This window comes from Vicia villosa, linkage group LG4, assembly GCF_029867415.1.
Source record: "Vicia villosa cultivar HV-30 ecotype Madison, WI linkage group LG4, Vvil1.0, whole genome shotgun sequence".
In the NCBI taxonomy this organism is placed as follows: Eukaryota; Viridiplantae; Streptophyta; class Magnoliopsida; order Fabales; family Fabaceae; genus Vicia; species Vicia villosa.
In genome coordinates, this window is record NC_081183.1 from 61,233,123 (window position 1) to 61,248,071 (window position 14,949).

The 14,949-nt window shown below is 37.0% G+C and overlaps 1 protein-coding gene across 1 annotated transcript in view; it reads right to left on the reverse strand.

The window, feature by feature from the left end:
• Nucleotides 1-10,835, reverse strand: part of LOC131599204 (uncharacterized) — a 36,565-nt gene extending 25,730 nt beyond the window's left edge. The window contains exon 1 of the mRNA XM_058871648.1: nt 10,365-10,835. Coding sequence (XP_058727631.1) covers nt 10,365-10,734 — 370 coding nt within the window. The 5' untranslated portion in view covers nt 10,735-10,835. The remainder of the gene's footprint in view (nt 1-10,364) is intronic.
• Between the last annotated feature and the right edge of the window lie 4,114 nt (nt 10,836-14,949).

A 14,949-nucleotide genomic window follows, 5' to 3' on the forward strand; every position in this document is an offset into this window, starting at 1 on the left:
AAGATGGAACCACATTAAAAGCTCCTTTCATCCATAATTTCAATCACATAATTTTGCGGATTTGGATTCTCATCCTATCGACGCCCTAAGTCCATTGAAATTAGAGAGAAATTAGGCCTCTAGTTTGTGATTCAAAGAAAATATCAAAAGAATGGAGTAGAAGAAGAGTTAGAACCAAAAACAAGTCAAAAATAGCAAAAACAAGCATTCTGCCTCACTGGAAATCGATTTACCTCTGTAGGAAATCGATTTCCTGCCTGCAGAATTCAGATCTGGCGCAAAAAACAGAGTGGAAATCGATTTCCCTCTGTAGGAAATCGATTTCCTGCGCACAGTTTTCAAAAAAACGGCATTATGAACTTTGAAACTTGATTTAGGCAAACATACAAACACCTTATGATCACATATCGATTGGAGCACGAATTTTCCATCAAATCACCATCAAATAAGACCAATATAGCATCAAATATGCATTGAATACAAACAACAAAGAATCACATTATGGTAGATGGAAAAGGATGATGAAAATTACCAATTCTTGAACAAAACTTAGATCCACTTCAATAATCACCAACACAAATCTTGATCTCTCAACAATTGAAGAAGAAAAGAGTGAAATGGATGGTGGTTTAGCTCAAAGTTTGTGAGGTTCAAGGTGTGACTCACAAACTTTATGAAAGAATAAGGAGCTTTGGTGAATTTGGTAGGGATGAGGAGAGAAATTGCAAGGGGTTTTTTGGCTCTCAAAGCTTGAGAAATGAGAGAGTAGAGGTCTCTATTTATATAATTGGAGCAAGAGTAGTGGCAAATTGGTCTTTTTGTGTTTGGTAATTAAATTGGTAATTAAAGTGGGATTTAAATGGTGAAATGATGTTTAGGTGGGTTTAATGAAGGAGTTAATTTTGATGAGGTGGAAAATTGGTAAAGTGATCAAATAAAAAGGTGCCAAAATGATGTCAAGCTTCCCTCCTTATATTTTTTTGAATTTTGCGCACAGGAAATCGATTTCCCACAGGGGTAAATCGATTTCCACCTTCAAATTTTCAAAAATTGTTTTCTTGCACTGTTTTGACTTTTGCCCGATCTTTCACCTGTAAAATATAAACAAAAGAGACAAAACACATATTTTTTTGATTTTTGGTTAGCACTAAACAAATCAAAATCTAAAAGTGCTTGATGATTCCCCTCAGAGATAATCACAGTATCAAAGACAAAGCCTCACAATGGTGCTTTTGATCGATGATTGAATGCAATTGATGTGTGATCTTAGGGTCAAAAATTGGGGTATGACAGATGCCCCTATTTATGTTTCTTTGATCCGGAAATACGATGATTGAAAATCTTCGTTTTGACGAGATTGAAGAGACTTAAATATATAAAACACGCAATTTTTGAACCTAAGATGCAATTCAATTTTTAATGAATGCATGTGATGATGAAACAACACTGGGGAGAAAAAGAACTCCACTGGGGAAAGCACATGTCTTGTGGGAAGAACTCCAATGGGAAAACAAGACTTTGTTGGAGAAACAAAACTTTGCTGGGAAAAGAAACTTCACTGGGGAAAACATTTTGCACCAGAGAGGTTAAAGCATCACCTTTCACTAGGGTGAGAAAAGGGGGCATCCTCTTTCACTGGGGATGAGAAAATATGCATCCTCTTTCACTGGGGGATCATAAGATATGCATCCTCTTTCACTGGGGATGAGAAATATGCATCCTCTTTCACTAGAGAATCAGAATACCCGTCTATCATTAACAGAGAACACACCATCGTTCCACTGATGATAAAAATGCATCGACGTACCACTGACGATGAAGATGAAATAACATACACCAACGTATATAACATACACCAATTAAGTATGTATTTGAGAAACCTGCATTAACTAGAAGGATCGCTCGCTGGCAAATGATGTTATCAGAATATGATATTGAATATCGAGCTCAGAAAGCTGTGAAAGGAAGTGTGTTGGTAGAGTACCTCGCTCACCAACCAATTGATGATCATCAATCTATCAGAATGGACTTCCCAGATGAAGATATAATGTATTTGAGATCTCAAGATTGGGATGAACCATTGCCAGAAGAAGGACCAGATCCTGAATCCAAGTGGAGTTTAATTTTTGATGGAGCTTCTAACATTCATGGCCATGGAATTGGCGCCATTATTGTTACTCCACATGGGTCACATGTACCTTTCACTGCAAGGATATGTTTTGATTGCACAAATAATATTGCTGAGTATGAAGCTTGCATCATGGGGCTTGAAGAGGCCATTAATCTGAGAATTAAGATTCTTGATGTTTATGGAGACTCTGCACTTGTGATTAATCAGATTAAAGGGGAATGGGAAACTCGTCATCCTGGCTTGATCCCTTACAAAGATTACGCTAGAAGGTTGTTGACGTTCTTTAACAAAGTTGAATTCCACCACATCCCTCGAGATGAGAATCAGATGGCTGATGCTTTAGCCACATTGTCCTCCATGTAAAAAGTGAACTTCCATAATGAGGAACCTCAGATTACGATCAGGCGTCTTGATAGACCTGCTCATGTATTTGCAGTTGAGGAATCAACAGATGAAAAGCCTTGGTATTTCGATATTAAACACTTCCTTCAGACTCAAGAGTACCCACTTGGGGCATCAAATAAGGATAAGAAAACTTTGAGGAGATTGGCTGGCAGTTTCTTCATCAATGCTAATGCTTTGTATAAAAGGAATTATGACATGGTTTTGCTCAGATGCGTGGATAGACACGAAGCAGACATGTTGATGCATGAAATCCATGAAGGTTCTTTTGGTACTCATGCCAATGGACATTCGATGGCTAAAAAGATGCTTAGAGCAGGTTACTATTGGCTGACAATGGAATCTGATTGCTACAAGTTTGTAAAGAAGTGTCACAAGTGTCAGGTGTATGCTGACAAGATTCATGTGCCTCCGACACTTCTCAATGTTATTTCGTCTCCATGGCCTTTCTCTATGTGGGGTATCGATATGATTGGCATGATTGAACCCAAGGCTTCGAACGGACATCGATTCATCCTGGTAGCAATCGATTACTTTACCAAGTGGGTAGAAGCTACTTCATATGCTAATGTGACAAAGCAAGTTATGGTCAGATTTATCAAGAATAATATCATCTGCAGATATGGTGTACCGAGCAAGATCATTACTGATAATGGCTCGAATTTGAATAACAGCATGATGAGAGAATTGTGTGAAAGTTTCAAAATTGAACACCACAACTCTTCGCCTTATAGGCCAAAGATGAATGGAGCTGTTGAAGCAGCAAATAAGAATATTAAGAAGATTGTGCAAAAAATGGTTGTTACGTACAAGGACTGGCATGAGATGCTCCCATTTGCTTTGCATGGGTACCGTACATCTGTTCGTACTTCAACCGGGGTAACCCCCTTTTCTTTGGTTTACGGTATGGAAGCAGTGCTCCCCATTGAGGTTGAGATTCCATCGTTGAGAGTTCTAATGGAAACCAAGTTATCTGAGGCTGAGTGGTGTCAGAGCAGGTTTGATCAATTAAATTTGATAGAAGAAAAGAGAATGACGGCTTTATGCCATGGTCAGTTGTACCAGAAAAGAATGAAGAAAGCATTTGATAAGAAGGTTCGACCTCGTGTATTCAGAGAAGGCGACCTCGTGCTCAAAAGGATCTTGTCTTTCACCTCCGATTCAAGGGGCAAGTGGACTCCTAATTTTGAAGGACCATATGTTATTAAGAAAGCCTTCTCTGGCAGTGCATTAATTCTTGCAACTATGGACGGAGAAGAGCTCCCACGTCCCGTGAATGCTGATGTAGTCAAGAAATACTTCGCCTAAAAACAATAAAAGAACAGCTCGCTAAGTTGAAAACCCGAAAGGGCGGCTTAGGCAAAAAAGAGCGTCTCGGTGGATTGAAAACCCGAAAGGGCGGTCCAGGCAAAAATTAGAGACATAAACAGAATAAAATACCCGGTGGACTGAAAACCCGAAAGGGCGGTCCAGGCAAAAGTTAGGGATTCATGGCAAGTAACTACATCAGACAAGACTTAATCATCAGCAGTCATCTGTTTATCATGAGAAGTTCAACACATTTCAACGGAAGCCTTTGCTCAGGAATTCCAAGTTGAGAGAGAGAGGATAGGGTCATTACATTTCAATGTACCTTTTCCACAAAATTACCACTTTCCAAACTTTGTAATAATCCATGGGGTCTTGCCTTTTGCAAGCTACCATTCTATTAAAAAAGTTTGAGCCTTTACCTTTTATTGGCAATCTTATTTCTTTCATATCTCTCAAAATGTCATTTATTGTTGATAGTAATTTTTGAAACAAAAAGAAAATTAATTTAAACAAAATCTTTTTTGAAAAATATAAAAGAAGTTTTGTTTTGATTCATGAGTGCATTACAAGGAACAGATATGTTGATGTATTCATATACAAAAGGGGAAGAATATATCCCACTTAACGAACTTTTGGCTTGGTTCGAATATGATGTAGAACTCAGTTATTTTTGTTCTCTCAACTCCAATGATCCCTCAGTGTTGGGTAGCATTATTTTGATGCCGTCAAAAGATTGTTATAGCAGTTTTTGCTCTGGTATTCAGCTTGAGACACGCTTGATTATGCTATTTTCGTACTCCATCTCTTGAGTCCACTTCTTGTGCTAAGTTTTGGCAGCATATGCATCATTAACATGCATCAAAAACAGTCATACATTTACATTTGCTATCATGAAGTTTACTGTCAAACAGATCGCTCTTTCATTTAGAGTGTCTTAAGCAGAAAAAGCTCACTTTCCTTGAAAATCCCCACTGAACTTGTTTCTAGGTGGATAATATGTTTTAGTTCAGATGTCTACGAACAGAAGACCAGTGAGTTTCTCCCTCACTTGGTCCAGTCTTTTTTGGCAACTTCTTTCCATCTGGTCATGGATTGAACTTTGGTCACTGGATGATGAATGTTGGGATTATGCATTTGTGTTTGCATCCTCAAATCATTGAAAAAATATTATTGATTGCTCTTCACCGTCAGTGGTACAAAGGGGCATTTCTTCATACCTTCAGTGGAATGATGGTATATTTTATCGTCAGTGGTACGACGATATATCTCTTTTCTACCTCCAGTGGAACGTTGGTAGCTCACCTTCAGTGGAACGATGGTGTATCTTGTTATCTTGTTTCATCGTCAGTGGTACGTCGATGTATTTCTCTTTTCTACCTCCAGTGGAACGTTGGTAGTTCACCTTCAGTGGAACGTTGGTGTATGTTATTTTATCTCCATCGTCAGTGGTATGTCGATGTATATCTTCTCATATCATCAGTGGAACGATGGAATATTTTATCGTCAGTGGTACGTCGATGTATTTCTCTTTTCTACCTCCAGTGGAACGTTGGTAGCTCACCTTCAGTGGAACGATGGTGTATCTTGTTATCTTGTTTCATCGTCAGTGGTACGTCGATGTATATTTTCTCATATCATCAGTGGAACGATGGTATATTTTATCGTCAATGGCACGGCGATATATCTCTTTTCTACCTCCAAAGCACATTAACAATAGATATCATGTTAATTATCAAAACAACATCATTGCATTAGCAATAGTTAATTCTCAACTTAATATTCAACAAAAACTCGGTTACGGTCAAATTCTCAAGATACCGTAATTTATCGAAAAACCGAATAATTAATCTAAGTCCAAATTTATTCCAATTAATATACTTATTGAAATTAATTCAACTATTAATTAAATCAACCAATTAATAATCATATTATATTTCTTTCAAATAAACATCTAACTAATTAGATGTCATATTAATTATCAAAGCAATTTACATTAACCAATTACTATTTCTACTAATTGTTAATTGTTTCTAAATACCAACATATTTAGTGATAAAGTGAAACAGGGAGTATTATACCACTACTACATGCATCATGCCACTTTTGTTGTTCTAAGTTTATTGCCATACCTCTTTTATTACTTATACATACCATAATATATGCATCATATCTTAAGTAGTAATGATACATCATGGAATAGAAAAGAAAAACAAAACAGCCACAACATAAAGCAATGAAGTAGTAGTAATACATCATGGGATAGAAAAGAAAAACAAAACAGCCACAACATAAAAACGAAAGTGATTGGTTAATTAGTAACAGTGTTTGTAACAATTGGCACTAAAATAACAAGAAAAAAATCAGCACTTGGTACTTATCTTTAAAAAAAAACGAAACTTAAGCTAAGCACATCATGAAAATGAAGCAGCATCAAGTCATTTTAACAGTATTAGAAAACAAAATTAGCACTACACATGACTAATCTATACCCTAAACTCACATAAAATTCATCATATTCTCATTTAGGTAGTAAGAATCCCCCCTTACCTTGGATTGAGTGCAGCTCTAAGAAGATTCAATTGAAAATTGGAGAAAAAATGCACTTTAGAGCAACACTTTGGGTCTCCTCTTCAAACCCTAACCCCTCATTTCTTTAACTCTCTCGGTTTCCTCCTTCCTCTCTCTTACTTCTCTTACTGCTAACACTAGTATTCTACTTCAATTTTAAAAAAAAGACTATATGCTAATCATTCAATACACAAATGGGCCTAACAAAATATACCCCCTTAATACTTAGAGATGTCATTAATTAAGCCCAATATTATTTCCACACTTAATATAAAAATAATACTTCCACTTAAACTCCATTAAAATAAAATCCGATTATTTTAATATACCGACTTATTACTCAGTGTCTCACATTTCCGGTCTAAACTTAATTACTCAGAAAATTCCCAAAACGCTAAATATTAACTCATTAATATTTCTAATACTAAAAATGTTAAAATCTCCGATTAAATATCGATCCGCTATCCCGAACTAATACCGACTAAAACGCCCCAAAACGCAAAAATTTCAGAAAACATCACAAATGTCTAAATTAAGAAAATAATTATTTTTCCGGGCGTTACAACTCTCCCCTACTAGAATATTTTCGTCCTCGAAAATAGAAATTTACCTGATTCAAATAACTTGGGATAGGAATCTCGCATCTTGCTCTCTAATTCCCATGTCAAGCTTTCACCAGCAGCTCCTAACCAGACAACTTTCACCAACGTAATCTCTTTACCTCTTAGAATCTTCATCTCACGATCCACAATTCGCACAGGCATCGTCTCCACTGTGAGATTATCAGGCACTTGCACATCGTCCATCTGAATCACATGAGACGGATCGAAAACATACTTTCGGAGTTGTGACACATGAAACACATCGTGCAAATTAGCAAGATTTGGCGGTAACACCACACGGTAAGCAACTTTCCCAACTCGATCCGATATCTGATATGGACCAATAAAACGAGGAGTGAGCTTTTTAGACTTCAGAGCTCGCCCAACACCAGTCACAGGTGTGACTCTAAAAAATACATGATCACCAGCTTGGAATTCCAAATCTTTCCTCCTCTTGTCATGGTAACTTTTCAGCCTACTTTGAGAAGCTTTCATCTTATCTCGAATAAGCTTCACTTTCTCGGTAGTCTCCCTAACAATCTCGGGTCCAAGTACCACACTCTCACTCGATTCATGCCAACACAACGGAGTCCTACACCTCCGACCATACAACGCCTCAAAAGGTGCCATCCCAATACTAGAATGGTAACTATTATTGTAAGTGAACTCAATCAACGGAAGATAAGTATCCCATGAACCTCCCTGCTCAAGAACACATGCTCTCAACAAATCCTCTAATGATTGAATAGTCCTCTCGGTCTGACCATCTGTCTGTGGATGATACGCCGTACTCAACCTCAACTTAGAACCCAACGCCTCTTGCAAACTCTTCCAGAAATCGGAAGTAAACCTCGGATCTCTATCCGACACAATACACAAAGGAACACCATGCAACTTTACAATCACCTTGACATATATCTCTGCTAACTTCGCAATCGGGAATGTGATGTTAATAGGTATAAAGTGTGCCGACTTCGTAAGCCTATCAACAATCACCCAAATCGAATCAAATCCTCTCAAGGTATTAGGTAATCCCGTCACAAAGTCCATTGAAATGCTATCCCATTTCCATTCTGGAACTTCTAATGGTTGCATCAACCCTGCAGGCTTCTGATGCTCGATTTTTGACTTCTGACAAGTCAAGCAAGCATACACAAACTGTGCACCACGTTTCATTCCAGGCCACCAAAACAAACTCTTCAAGTCTTGATACATCTTTGTAGCTCCTGGATGAATACTCAAACTACTTCTATGACTCTCTTCAAGAATCACTTTCTTAATCTCCTCATCATCAAGAATACAAATACGATCTCGAAATCTCAACACACCATGCGCATCTAACTTGAAATCATCCTTCTCAATTCGATCGATTCCTACCATCAAATCCACCAACTTCACATCTAGCTTTTGAGCCTCTTTGATATTGTCGAGAAAGTCATTGTTCATCTTTAACGTTCCCAACATAACACTATGCGGTGTCACTTCACAAACTAAGCTCAAATCTCGGAACTGCTCAATCAAATCCAATTCCTTAGCCATCATAGCCGACATATGCAAGGTCTTTCGGCTTAAAGCATCGGCCACAACATTAGCTTTTCCGGGATGATAATTCAAACCGAAATCATAATCCTTCAATAATTCTAACCACCTTCGCTGCCTCATATTCAACTCTTTCTGATCAAAAAGGTACTACAAACTCTTATGGTCACTAAACACTTCAAATCTAGAACCATAAAGATAATGTCTCCAAATTTTCAATACAAAGACCACTGCAGCCAACTCTAGATCATGTGTAGGATAATTCTTTTCATGAGTCCTCAACTGCCTAGACGCATAAGCAACCACTTTACCATTCTGCATAAGCACACCACCTAACCCCATCAGTCAAGCATCACAGTACACAACAAAAGGCTCTCCCGGATTAGGCAAAGTCAAAACCGGAGCCGACGTCAACCTCTTCTTCAAATCATTGAAACTTTCTTCGCATCGAATATCCCATACAAAAGCTTTTCCCTTGCAAGTCAATCTTGTCAACGGAAGTGCCAATTTAGAGAATCCTTCGATAAACCGTCTATAGTAACCGGCTAAGCCCAAGAAGCTTCTAATCTCAGTAGCTGATTTCGGAGCTTCCCATTGTAACACAGCATCAACTTTAGAAGGATCCACGGCAATGCCATTACCAGAAATGACATGACCAAGGAAACTAACTTCATGCAACCAGAATTCACACTTAGACAACTTGGCATACAACTGCTTCTCTTTCAAAACTTGCAACACAATCCTCAGATGCTCTTCATGCTCTTTTTCAGATTTAGAGTAAATCAGAATGTCATCAATGAATACCACTACAAACCGATCCAAGTAAGTATGAAAAATCCGGTTCATGTACTCCATGAATACTCCTGGTGGATTAGTAACACCGAAGGGCATCATCGAATACTCATAGTGTCCATACCGAGTCCTGAACACGGTCTTCTGAATATCATCTTCTTTTACTCTAATCTGGTGATATCCTGACCTCAAATCAATTTTAGAAAACACACTAGCACCCACCAATTGATCCATCAAGTCATCAATTCTTGGAAGTGGATACTTGTTCTTTAGCGTCACTTTATTCAACTGCTGATAATCAACACAAAGTCTCATACTCCCATCTTTCTTCTTTACTAACAACACAGGCGCTCCCCACGGCGATACACTTGGTCTTACAAACTTTTTCTCAAGCAACTCTTCTAATTGCTTCTTCAATTCAGACAACTCAGATGCAGACATCCTGTACGGTGCCATAGAAACAGGTCTGGTACCAGGTACAAGATCAATCGCAAACTCAACTTCTCTCTCTGGAGGTACATCAGGAATTTCATCAGGAAACACATCAGAAAATTCTCGCACCACCTTTAACTCATCAATTCTAACTTGATTCTCAAAAGACAATGACGCCATCAACGAGAACATTTGTGCTTCGTCTTGCATCAATTGCCTCAACTGCTTACCAGTCAACAAACCAACTCCTTCTTCTTCAGGAGAAGAAAACCTCAAGGACTTGTTAAAACAGTTGATATGAACATAGTTATACTCTAACCAATTCATACCCAAGATCACATCTAATCCACTCAACGGCAAACAAATCAAGTTAACAGCAAAGTCTTTGTCAAAGATCGACAAAGGACACTTTAAACACTTCAGAGAAGTAGTCACCAATCCCTTAGCTGGAAGATCGACAACCATCTCTCCATTCATGGAAGACAACATAAGACCCAATCTTTCAACACAATCAGAAGCAATAAAACAATGAGTAGCACCAGTATCAATAATAGTGATTAAAGGAGTACTATTAATGAAACATGTACCTCTGATGAGTCGGTCTCCACTAGCTGTAGGAGTCCCAGCTAAAGCAAACACTTTTCCACCAGATTGTGCCTTCTTCTTTGGACACTGGCTACCAATGTGTCCCTCTTCGCCACACGTGAAACATACCATGTCCTTATGCTTGCAATCAGACATTGCATGTCCCATCTTACCACATCTGAAACACTTCCTCGCATCAGCAGTACAAGCATTGCTCTTATGACCAGGTTGACCACACTTGAAGCATACAATCCTAGCAGGAGCATCTCCCCCACTAGACCTCTGACCATGAGTAACTCTTTGTTTCCCTTTACCAGCATCATATGGTTTCCCACGGCTTTGTTGATTCTTGCCCCTTCTATCACTAACCATCTTGTGATGAGCATTACTATCTTCCTCAAAGATCCTACAACTGTCAACCAAATCAGAAAACAAACGGATCTTTTGGTACCCCACAGCCTTCTTGATCTCCGAGCGTAACCCATTCTGAAACTTGATGCACTTGGAAAATTCAGCACCTTCGCCATCAAAGTGAGGATAGAACTTAATCAACTCAGTGAACTTGGCAGCATACTCGGTCACGGACTTGTTCCCTTGCGTCAACTCTAGGAATTCTATCTCTTTCTTACCCCGAACATCTTCAGGATAGTTCTTCCTCAGAAATTCCCTACGGAACACATTCCAAGTGACTTCCTCACCTGAAAACTCCAGCCTAGCAAGCGTCTCCAACCACCAATCATCAGCTTCCTTAGCTAGCATATGAGTGCCATATCTGACCTTCTGAGTAGGAGTACAATCCATAACACGGAAGATTCGCTCGAGCTCCTTCAACCAATCAAGAGCACCATCAGGGTCATGCGTACCCTTGAACACCGGCGGATTCTCCCTTTGGAAAGTCGCCAAACTACGAGATCCAGCATTCTCGTCAGCATTCGGTTGGTTCTGCATAGCCTGAGCCATCGCTTCCAAAGCAGCAGCTATCGCAGCATCATTCCTCCCAGCCATAGCGTCACTACAACACAAAAACAATTCAGCACAAACAACAATACACGATTGTTAGACTACACTACAACTCGACACTTGGTCGGACAAGACCGACCTGCTCTGATACCACTAATGTAACACCTCAAATCTACCCCAAGCATTTATGCGGAAAATATCAGAGTATAAAAATTCTCAACGGAGTCAGGATGTCACACATTCAACATAAACATAAACCTGTCATGCTTTTTTAAACTAATACATAACACTATCAGGATTGGAGTGAACAAAACTCATAACATGTATCTCAACTTATGAATAGCATAGTATTCATAGCATATTCCAAACTTATTTTCAACATGCAACGGATTCACAATGATTCAACAATTAAGACATAGCATCTTTTGAATCATAAAAAGCAACAATACAAACAACTCCTCAAATACATCATAAGGTTCAATCAACAAATAACAACATCAAGCAAGTGTTCATTTTCCCCCCGAGTGCTACGTATCAGAGCAATGACACCAAAAACTCGACTATAAGCGGAAACAGCTACTCATCTGGATTATCTGCACGTTACCCACGTGGAGGCAACATTCAAACAGAAAGGGTGAGATATCAAACTATATAAATAGGATTATGATAAATCATATATTAGGTAAGGAATATAAATGAATCACCGTTTCACACAACATCAACATAAACAACACAAAGAACATCATCAAAGAATAGTCTTGATATCAACACATCGGCATCTTCAACAAATCAACACATAAGCATCACAATGCATAGACAACAACTTCAACCAACAACAACTCGAATGAGACTCAACTATGCATATGCATGTGGTACCATTGGAGTAAAACTCCCAACTTAGAACATTGCCAGTAATTCCGAGGCATAAGGCAAAGCCTTCAACACGGTCACATATCAACATCACACCGTTCAACTTTATGTTATGCTATGCTATGCGGAAACATACAACGACCATGATTCGACAACGAAACAACGACATAATAACAACACAACCACGGTCACATATCAACATCACACCGTTCCATTTTAGCCAAAGGCTCACAACACAACTTATCAATTCATAGCGTTATATACAGAATATCAAAATCTGCTATAATTCACACTATGAGGCTATTCACATAACAATGCACAAAATAATCATATTAGCAATCACAACATTAATCGCAACCCAACATCAAAAACAAAATCACAAATTGCGGCTAATTCGTAAAATAATCATAATATGCCAAGTAAGCCAAAACAACCTCCAAACTAACATCTAACTAATTAGATATCACGTTAATTATCAAAACAACATCATTGCATTAACAATAGTTAATTCTCAACTTAATATTCAACCAAAACTCGGTTACGGTCAAATTCTCAAGATACCGTAATTTATCGAAAAACCGAATAATTAATCTAAGTCCAAATTTATTCCAATTAATATACTTATTGAAATTAATTCAACTATTAATTAAATCAACCAATTAATAATCATATTATATTTCTTTCAAATAAACATCTAACTAATTAGATGTCATATTAATTATCAAAGCAATTTACATTAACCAATTACTATTTCTACTAATTGTTAATTGTTTCTAAATACCAACATATTTAGTGATAAAGTGAAACAGGGAGTATTATACCACTACTACATGCATCATGCCACTTTTGTTGTTCTAAGTTTATTGCCATACCTCTTTTATTACTTATACATACCATAATATATGCATCATATCTTAAGTAGTAGTGATACATCATGGAATAGAAAAGAAAAACAAAACAGCCACAGCATAAAGCAATGAAGTAGTAGTAATACATCATGGGATAGAAAAGAAAAACAAAACAGCCACAGCATAAAACGAAAGTGATTGGTTAATTAGTAACAGTGTTTGTAACAATTGGCACTAAAATAACAAGAAAAAAAATCAGCACTTGGTACTTATCTTTAAAAAAAACGAAACTTAAGCTAAGCACATCATGAAAATGAAGCAGCATCAAGTCATTTTCACAGTATTAGAAAACAAAATTAGCACCACACATGACTAATCTATACCCTAAACTCACATAAAATTCATCATATTCTCATTTAGGTAGTAAGAATCCCCCCTTACCTTGGATTGAGTGCAGCTCTAAGAAGATTCAATTGAAAATTGGAGAAAAAATGCACTTTAGAGCAACACTTTGGGTCTCCTCTTCAAACCCTAACAGTAAACTCGGTTTTTGCGAACTGACTCCTTGCTCTTTTTTTTTTTTTATTTTTTTTTTATTTTTTTTTGCAAGAGTCGCCACCGACTTTTATTTTATCCAAAAAAGGAAAGGCATAAAAGAACAGGAAAGACCTTTTGATAGATTTTGGGTTTGGGGGGTTGGTTATACAAAGGGAAGGTTTTAAGCACCCTTTGTATCCATGGTTATCCATGGGCTCTTAATTGCTTAGCTCACTTTTTTAAATGCTTTGTTGATTTGAAAATAGAAGAAGTGAAGATGGACAATAGGTCACATAGGTCTCTGAAGAGTTTCACCGGGAATAATGCCCTTCAAATACCAGATGAAAGTTTTGAAAATAGATGAGAAGTTTTGAAAATACGTTGCTTGAAAATGGAAGTGTTTGAGCAAGCAATTAGGAGTTACTTACTCTTAATTTATAAGATCTTTCCTGTACGTTAGCAAAATAGACAAATAGAAAATAGCAGAAACATAAATAATATGTCCAAATGGACAAAGAGAAAATAACAGAAACATAAATAATACGTCCAATTGGACAAAGAAAAAATAGCATAAACATAAATAATACGTCCAAATGGACAAAGAGAAAATAACAGAAACATAAATAATATGTACAAATGGACAAAGAAAAAATAGCATAAACATAAATAATATGTCCAAATGGACAAAGAAAAAATAACAGAAACATAAATAATATGTCCAAATGGACAAAGAAAAAATAGCGGAAACATAAATAATATGTCCAAATGGACAAAGAAAAAATAGCAGAAATATAAATAATATGTCCAAATGGACAAAGAAAAAATGACATAAATATAAATAATATGTCCAAGTGGACAAAGAAAAAATAACAGAAATATAAATAATATGTCCGAATGGACAAAGAAAAAATAACAGAAACATAAATAATATGTCCAAATGGACAAAGAAAAAATAGCGGAAACATAAATAATATGTCCAAATGGACAAAGAAAAAATAGCGGAAACATAAATAATATGTCCAAATGGACAAAGAGAAAATAGCGGAAACATAAATAATATGTCCAAATGGACAAAGAAAAAATAGCAAAAATATAAATAATATGTCCAAGTGGACAAAGAAAAAATAACAGAAATATAAATAATAAATAATAAAATAAAGCATAAAGCAAGAAATATAAAGAACAATATAATAAAATGCGGAATTTAAAGTCAATTGTTAGTATGTTAGCACGTGAATCATCTTGAAGCTAGTCAAGTATATTCACGATGTTAGTGAAGATCGATGGTGAGTGAATGATGATCTCGGATTTAAAATTAATGAAAATTTATCAGAAGCTTGATAGAATCATAGCGACTACACGATAAATTTCC